The sequence below is a fragment of the Miscanthus floridulus genome, chromosome 2, assembly GCF_019320115.1.
Source record: "Miscanthus floridulus cultivar M001 chromosome 2, ASM1932011v1, whole genome shotgun sequence".
In the NCBI taxonomy this organism is placed as follows: Eukaryota; Viridiplantae; Streptophyta; class Magnoliopsida; order Poales; family Poaceae; genus Miscanthus; species Miscanthus floridulus.
The window spans coordinates 118,144,970-118,153,150 of NC_089581.1; the positions used below are offsets into that span (position 1 = coordinate 118,144,970).

Genomic DNA, 8,181 nt, shown 5'->3' on the forward strand with positions numbered 1-8,181 from the left:
AGTGCGGACAGCGGTGCCTACGTTCTGCAGTTCTGGCCGGCTGGCCAACTGCTGTTGCCGGCGTACTTGTAATTTGTAAAGTACGCAGACTCGCAAAGACTTCAAGAATTCAACATACATAATTAGTTACATTATTTTATAATTTATAATCTCTCCTAACGTGCCATAGCAGGGGAGGACCTGGGTGACGGCGGCTGGATCGATGTGTGCCCAAAATGCAGCCTTTGAACATAAACAATTTAGAGATAATGATTTTTCAAATTACTGCAACATGTGCAATTAACCTATACTTACATAACATATTCTCTAAAAGTGCCGGCCATCTATCCCATGGTTAAAACTGCAACATGTATAATTAGCCAGAAGAAGGAATATTTTGCAAAGGTTTTTGTACCGAAGTGCATCGCTTCGCTCGTCTCAACAATAAAATGGCGCCAAACACTTCTTTGCTGCTGCCATTTCCCTCAAAAGGGCTGTTGGTAGAATAAAGTCAAGAGAAAAGAAGAAAAAAGGAGGGCTCTCATCCAAGCCGTTCATTCTCCTATGGATGGCTCAGGTGCAGCCACTGCTTATCTTGTAGTAGTGCACACGATCTGTATCCCCTGCGGTGGTGCGGGGGCTGGGCCGCTGGGGGGCTCCATAGGTCGCCCTCTATGCACAACCGACGATATTTTTCGTCTGCGCTATGTGGCGACGAGGCCGGCGGCGGCCATCAAACAGGTGAATGACTGGCTGTGGGTGCCTAGTTGACTAGATCTTCACGTGCCCCAACTGTAAGCCATCATCTTCCTCAATAGGATTTTCCTCAATCCTCATCTGCATCTAGAGTAGAGCCTGCACCTTCCATCCCCTGCAGCAGTAGGACTGGGTCGCATTGTTCGCTCAAGGGATTGCCGGCTTCTCGCTGCCTATTTTAGTTAGTACAGGTATGTTCCCCAATGTTAGATTTTGACATTTGATTGTTGTATTTTTCAGTAGTTAATAATTGTGGATAGGTTTTTATCTCAATTAGAACACTAGATCAGATGATATGGTTTCCTTTCTTTCAACTTTGTACCTGAGAAAGTAATTTTACACGTTCCTTCATGGATGCGTGCTATCTACTTGAAGAACCCTGACTGTTGCTTTGGAGTAGAGGGGAGGGTACCTTTGTTGCCTATGAGATTCAATGTTTACTGTTTTGGATGTGTAATGCATCTTTAATAAAGGGAATTTGTTTGTAGATTGCATCTATGCTATCTCGGAAAATTTGTCATGTGCCTCTGCTAATCTGCTGTTCTAAAGTCATGAACCAAGGTAACGTTTATGGATTTCTTCTGCAGAATTCAGTTAATAGTACAATAAGCACCAAATGTCTGAACAAAACTGCTCGTGGAGAGTCCTTGTACTTAGTACTAATAAAGGTTGCCTATAATCTATACTTATATAAATCTCGTATTTTATAATATGGATTACATCTTAAATTTTAACTAGCCTGAATTAATTATCTAAAAAACTGCCCTAAAGTTATTAATTTATTGTATCAGTAAGAAAGAAATTTGAGTATTGGTTGCCACCTGAATAACAAGGATCTGGCCATCAATACATGTAATTTGATTTTATTTATACGAGCATTCCAGTACTGGACCGATGATGCTGTACGTAGGCATCAAATTTATGTGAGTTTATTATCTTGTTCTACATAATGCAGTTAATTTTTATTTGGTCTTTGCTTAAGTACTATGATTTTTACTCTTATCAAACATATGCAATATTAATGTGCTGACTGTTTATAGTCAGTAACATGAAAAGACTACACGAGCCACTATATAAACTCCTCAAGGGCCAGGTCACGGCGGCAGTGATTAGTGCTTCTAATCCGTATTCAGATAATGCATCATGTTTCGGTTTTCCTTGCCAAATTTCTTGGCTGAACCTTTTGTGTTATCATGTTTCAGCTTATTCTAAATAATTATTCTTTCTAATCTGTATTCAAAGAATGCGTCATGTTTCAGCTTCCATGCCAAATTCCTTGTCTAAACCTTTGTGTTCTCATGTTTCAGCTTCTAGGCATTAACTTCATTGAAGGGGATGAGTATCATAAGGTATATCAGCCTATGTAATGTTGCTTCAACTAGTCATTTTTCTTAAGTTTGTACATAGTCTTAACTTTACCAAATGTGCTCTTCGATATATTGAAAATTTAAATTAGGGAGCCTCTTTCATATATATGAAAATAGCTTTGTCCCTCAATTGAAAGTAGCAGAGTTCATGCTTCTTCATCCGTGTATTGGTACTGAAACTTTGAGGTAAAATAAGATAGGTTTGAGTTGTTATTGTGTATTGCTTGGATGTCAAAATCTCAGATCTTCTCAGGCATAATTCTGATATTCAGTGCATATTTGACATCAGTTCATTTAAGTATTAACTAGTTATTATTTTGTTTTGTTTATGCATAGTGTTAACATTGAAGTTACTGCAGGCTTTTCCTTGTTGACAAGACCAAGCTGTCAGAGGGTAATGTTGCAGAGTGCCTCCAATTGAAGATTAGTATTCTAGTTATAGTAGGTGGTTTTCACCTTCAAACATAGCTTATTGCTGCTAATTCTTTGTAATAGGAATGGTCCTGAAGTGAGGCACTGTTAGTTTCATGGTTAGCCGTTTTTTTCCTTTTTTTGCAAAGATATATCTTTATATGGTGACAAATTGGATAAATAATAATAGCTTGCTGTTGCAAGTTTATCAATTGTGTTTTCTCTGCTATAGAAAATTTCATTGTATATGGTGTCAAGTGGTGGCTGATGTTATAAATACGGAGCTTTTAACGACCATGGACGACCACACTTTTGTGGTCGTTAATAACTTTTAACGACCACATTAGGACCTTTAACGACCACATATCCCGTCGTTAATATCTCTTTTTCTTGTATAGTCGCTATAAATTAAGAGGCATCACTATATCGCCTATATTTAGATTAATGGTGTCACTGTCACTCTAGCTAATGGTTGCCTATGATAACAAGCATTATCGCCAATGTCTAAATTAATAACTTTTTTTTTGCTGATGTCTTATGATTATCATTACAGTCGACTAGAAAATTTCTTGTTGATTTTTTAAATTGTACAGTTTGTTAATTGCAAGAACATCTATTTATTCTATGGCTTCGTGGTCATTGCAGGGAGTACTACTTTGGACAGATTGTGTTGTTCTTGATCTTTGATAGTGTGAAGAATGTCTGATGAAGATAGGAGGTGGATGCGCATGTCCAGATTTACTTCTGAATGGCAAACAGGATTCAAGAACTATATTCAGAGTATATTTGGAGGCACATCTGAAGAAGAAACTGCTCCATGTCCATGTACTCGATGCCGTTGCATGTCTTATCGAACTCAAAAAGAGGTTCGAACTCACGTGGCACTGAGAGGGTTTGATGAGAGTTTCATCCAAGGAGAAGGTAATGGTCCGCCTTTATTAGTTGAGAAGGACAACGCTGATGAAGGCACGAGAGATCATGCGGATGGTTCCCACGAGCTGATTTCTTCACTGATCAACGGTGTTGTACATGGAGAAGTCATAGGAAATGATGAGGAAGACCCAAATGGGAGTGCAAAGAAACTGTATCGGTTACTAGAAGAGGCAAAGAAGGAATTGTATCCAGGTTGCAAGGAGGTTACAAAGGTTTCTTTCATTGTCATGCTATTTCAGATTAAGTGCATGGATGGTCTTAGTAACAACTGCTTGGAACGCATACTTCGCCTGTTCTTGCTTGTGCTCCCTGATGGCCATTGCCTCCCAACATCCTTGGACAAAGTGCATAAGGTTGTTCGAGATCTTGGCCTCGATTACCAAAAGATTCATGCATGTGTGAATGACTGTGTGTTATTTCGTGGGGATTATGCTGAAAGGGATAACTGTCCAACATGTGGTGAGTCTAGGTGGAAAGAGTCCGGGGGTACTGAAAAGGATGGTCCTGTTGTCACTGCCGGCGGACAGAAGCGTTTTCCACGTAAGATCCTTTGTTATTTTCCACTTATTCCTCGTTTGCAAAGATTGTACATGAGAGCATCAACATCTTCACTGATGCGTTGGCATAAGGAAGAACTGGTGCGTGATGGGAAAATGCGTCACCCTGCAGACTCGTTGGCATGGCAGCATGTGAATAGTGAGTTTAAGGATTTTGCATCGGACCCTCGCAATGTAAGGCTCGGTCTTGCAGCTGATGGCTTCAATCCATTTGGGATGTTGAATGTTGCATACACTACATGGCCTGTCATCCTAATTCCTTACAACTTGCCTCCTTGGTTGTGTTTGAAACAACCATTTTGGATGATGTCTATGCTGATACCAGGTTCGAAATCTCCTAGAATGAATATTGATGTCTATTTGCAGCCCCTGATTGATGAGCTGAAGGAATTGTGGGTACAAGGTGTTAAAACATGGGATGCAAAGGAGAAGAAGAATTTTACTCTTCGTGCGCTTCTACTATGGACTATAAATGATTTCCCTGCCTATGCCATGCTATCTGGCTGGAGTACTAAAGGAAAGTTTGCATGCCCATACTGCCACAAAGATACAGACTACTTATTGTTGAAATTCGGGTCGAAGCACTGCTACTTGGGTCATCGTCGGTTTCTACCTCAGAACCACAGGTGGCGTAGGAACAAAAACAGCTTCAACAACAAGACAGAGACGAGGGAGGCACCTGTGCCACTGACTGGTGCACAGGTTATACAACAGTATGAAAGTTTTGAGCAACCAAAATTTGGAACAGCCACAAAGAAGAGGAAGCAGCGTGAAGAAGATAGTAGGTGGCACAATTGGAGGAAGAAGAGTATATTTTTTGACCTGCCTTACTGGAAAAAATTGCTTGTAAGGCATAATTTGGATGTTATGCACATCGAGAAAAATATCTATGAGAGCATAATTGGGACGTTGCTTGGCATAGATGGTAAGTGTAAGGATAGTGACAAGGCGTGGCTTGACATGCAACATCTTGGGATAAGGCACGATCAGCATCCAGTGCTGGAGAATGGTCAGTATACTTTGCCACCATCACTGTACTCCTTAGGCAAGGACGAGAAGATAGTGTTATGTACATTCTTAGAAGGAGTGAGGATGCCTGATGGTTACGCGTCTAATATAAAGAGATGCGTGGATTTTGATGGATGTAAGGTTTCTGGACTGAAATCACATGACTATCATGTTATTTTGCAGAAACTGTTACCCTTAGTTGCACGTCACATATTGCCTGAAGATGTTGCTAGACCATTGATTGAGCTTAGCAGGTTTTTCAATGCCCTATGTTCAAAGGAGCTGGTGCAAAGTGACATTGAAAAACTAAGCTCTTCAATTGCAGAGACTTTATGTCAGCTTGAGATGATATTCCCTCCAGCATTTTTTGATATTATGATGCACTTGCCAGTTCATTTAGCTGAGGAGACTAAAATTGGAGGACCTGTGTGTTATCGCTAGATGTATCCGATCGAGAGGTATCTACGTACACTTAAAGGATATGTTAGGAACAAGGCACATCCAGAAGGTTCGATAGCGGAGGGATATATCTCAGAGGAGTGCATGACATTCTGCTCTCGCTTCCTAGAAGACATTGACATGAAGCTGGATCACCCAGCGCGTCATGAGTGGAGCACAGTGAATGAACCACCGGCTGGGCATAGCATATTTGGGAGCATCGACTATAGTAAGAAAGGCTGCAAACTTGAGCCTATTTCTAGATCTGACATGCTACGGATGCGTCACTATATATTATCAAACTGTGACGAAGCAATTCCATGGATTAAGTAAGCTGTTACTACCACCTTTTTTGTGTTTTTGTACCTTTTCATAGTAGATAAGTAAGAGCAGAGTAGTACTCCTGATTAATGTTACACTAATGTAATCTGTTGGATCCAACCAATAATATATAGTGAGCATAAGGAGCTAATGAGAAGAACTAGCGCACACGGCGTTGATAAGCGACACAGGGAGCATTTTGTTGGGTGGTTTGAACGTAAGGTCAGTAATGTTGTCTTATACATGTAAAAAATATATAGTAATTATCTTATTTATTTATTTGAATTGGGTGCAGATGAAGGTAGTTTATGCAGAACAGAAGATTAGTGAGGAGCTATATGCCCTTTCTCAGGGTCCTCATTACATGGCTCGTGTTTTTAGCAGATGCTTCATCCATGATTTCCTTTTTCGAACGGCTTCTATAGAGGTTAGCTTCAGTACACAAAATTCTGGAGTTTTAGTGAAGGGTGATGACAGTACAGGCAATATGGATTGGTACGGTGTCCTTAAAAAGATAATCACACTAGATTTTCCTAGTGAAAAAGAAGTCATATTGTTTGAGTGTGATTGGTACGACGTTCCTGCCGCTACTAAGAACAAAAGTAGAGGTTACAGTAAGGATCAATATGGGATTATAGATATCGATACAACTCGTCGTCGATATGTAAATGATCCTTATGTTCTGGCGACTCAAGTTGAGCAGGTTTTTTATGTCAAATGCGCAAATAAATCCAACTGGAGCAGTGTTGTTAGAATAAAGCCTAGGACTTTGTTTTCCATGCCAGAATTTGAAGATACCGAACAGCAAGGACAGATTGATATTGACTCACTCGATGTCGGTGTGGAGACCATGACCATTTCTAGCCAACATGAAGAGTTGACAAATTGGACAAGGAACGACCTCCAAGGAGTGACCGGAGATGCCAGCATCATTGAAAAAGCTATACCTGTGCCAGAACCAAATGATGAAGACTTAATTGATGAAGATGATGATAATGATGACACCTACATCGATGATGGACATGTTGCACCTGTCAACTCTTTAGGCCAAGGACAGGATGATGAGTTTTTTACATAAATGTGATTCTATATGTATTGGTGCGACTTTTTTAGCAGAAGGCTTGGTTCAAAAGCTGCGCAAATTTTTGTTTGATTTAAGGCTTGGTTCCTGAGCTATGAAATATTGAACTCAAATATTGTTACGGCATATATATATGTGTGTGTTGGTGTGATATTTTTTATTAATTGAAGGCTTGGTTCATCAGCTGCTCAGTTTTTTGTTTGAATTAAGGCTTGGTTCATGAGTTGTGCAATATTGTTATGGACAGGAGCAACGCCTCATCTGTTGGCACCGTTTTGCATTCATAGTGCTTGCCTGCATCCACAGTGATCTGCACATGTTGCATTTACCTTATATATTCTAATTAAAAATGGAGAAATGCTACTCTATTTGTGTCGATCTCATCTTGCTGATTACGGTGACATAGGTTTCATTTGTTTATGTGTTTTGTTGTTCTGATTAGTGTGTAGGGCTGAGGGTTTGAATCGTAGCCCAGTGGGGGTGCCTTAGTGGTTTTATGCATGGGCGAGGGTTTGAATCATTGTCTTGCTTGTGACTTATCTTTTTTCCCATTTTTCTTCTAGAAATACTTGTTGTATGGGCCAAGAGCTGACCATGTCCATGTCGACCTCCCGTGGACACGTGCCTGGCGCCACTCGGTGTTGCTGCTGGGTTGGCTGCGCCGCCAGCGCATGCTATGATTTTTTTTTCCTGTTTTTTATTTTTTATTTACTATTTTTTAACTTTAGGATGGTAGGTTGGTCTAATCCTTTGCTTTTGGCTCACGTGCATGATAAGTAAAGTCCATGGGCAAATTTTAATGGCAATAGCACTCTTCTTGCAATGACATGTACTGCAATATTGCCAAGTATAGAGTTGGTGGCAATAGAACATCAACGGATGCAACAAATGACTTTTTGGTTGCAATATAATAAAATCTATTGCAACGTAGGACAAGATTAAGGCAACAAAGTTTCATCATGGCTTTATTCACAACTACTTGCAACTAATCATTTCTTCGATGCAATATAGATCTGATCTATCGCAACGAAGCTCAAAGTTAACACAACGCAATTACTTCATTGTCATATGTACAACTACTTGCAACCAACTTTACAACGGTGGCAACAACACCTAGCTATTGCAACGCAACATAAGTATTATCACAACTCAACATAAGTTGTGGCAATAGGCACCCATAATCGTAACCATCTTTTCCTTCGTGGCATTAGCGCCTATGTCTTGCAACGAAGCTTATGACTAACGCAACACACAATTTTGATGGCCATAAGGCCCATATATCGCTACCAATTATGATGTTGGTTGCCAAAGAACCAAATATTGCAACCAA

At 40.1% G+C, this 8,181-nt stretch overlaps 1 protein-coding gene across 4 annotated transcripts; it reads left to right on the top strand.

The window, feature by feature from the left end:
* The first annotated feature begins 628 nt into the window (after positions 1–628).
* Positions 629–7,005, top strand: LOC136539462 (uncharacterized). Of its 4 annotated transcripts, none has more exons than XM_066531423.1 (8): positions 629–926; positions 1,224–1,296; positions 2,043–2,084; positions 2,462–2,543; positions 3,159–5,778; positions 5,905–5,992; positions 6,066–6,197; positions 6,556–7,005. In XM_066531423.1, the coding sequence occupies exon 5, from the start codon at positions 3,212–3,214 to the stop codon at positions 5,450–5,452; it is 2,241 nt and encodes a 746-aa protein (XP_066387520.1). In that variant the 5' UTR covers positions 629–926; positions 1,224–1,296; positions 2,043–2,084; positions 2,462–2,543; positions 3,159–3,211; the 3' UTR covers positions 5,453–5,778; positions 5,905–5,992; positions 6,066–6,197; positions 6,556–7,005. The 4 variants fall into 4 exon arrangements, with proteins under 4 accessions (XP_066387520.1, XP_066387517.1, XP_066387519.1 ...); XM_066531421.1 differs by having other exon boundaries at positions 643–720; positions 798–926; positions 6,066–7,005; XM_066531420.1 differs by having other exon boundaries at positions 5,905–5,987; positions 6,066–7,005.
* Positions 7,006–8,181: the final 1,176 nt, after the last annotated feature.

Excerpts from the sequence above, each read along its gene's own strand:
- LOC136539462 (XM_066531423.1), top strand. The coding sequence starts at position 3,212 with ATGTCTGATGAAGATAGGAGGTGGATGCGCATGTCCAGATTTACTTCT.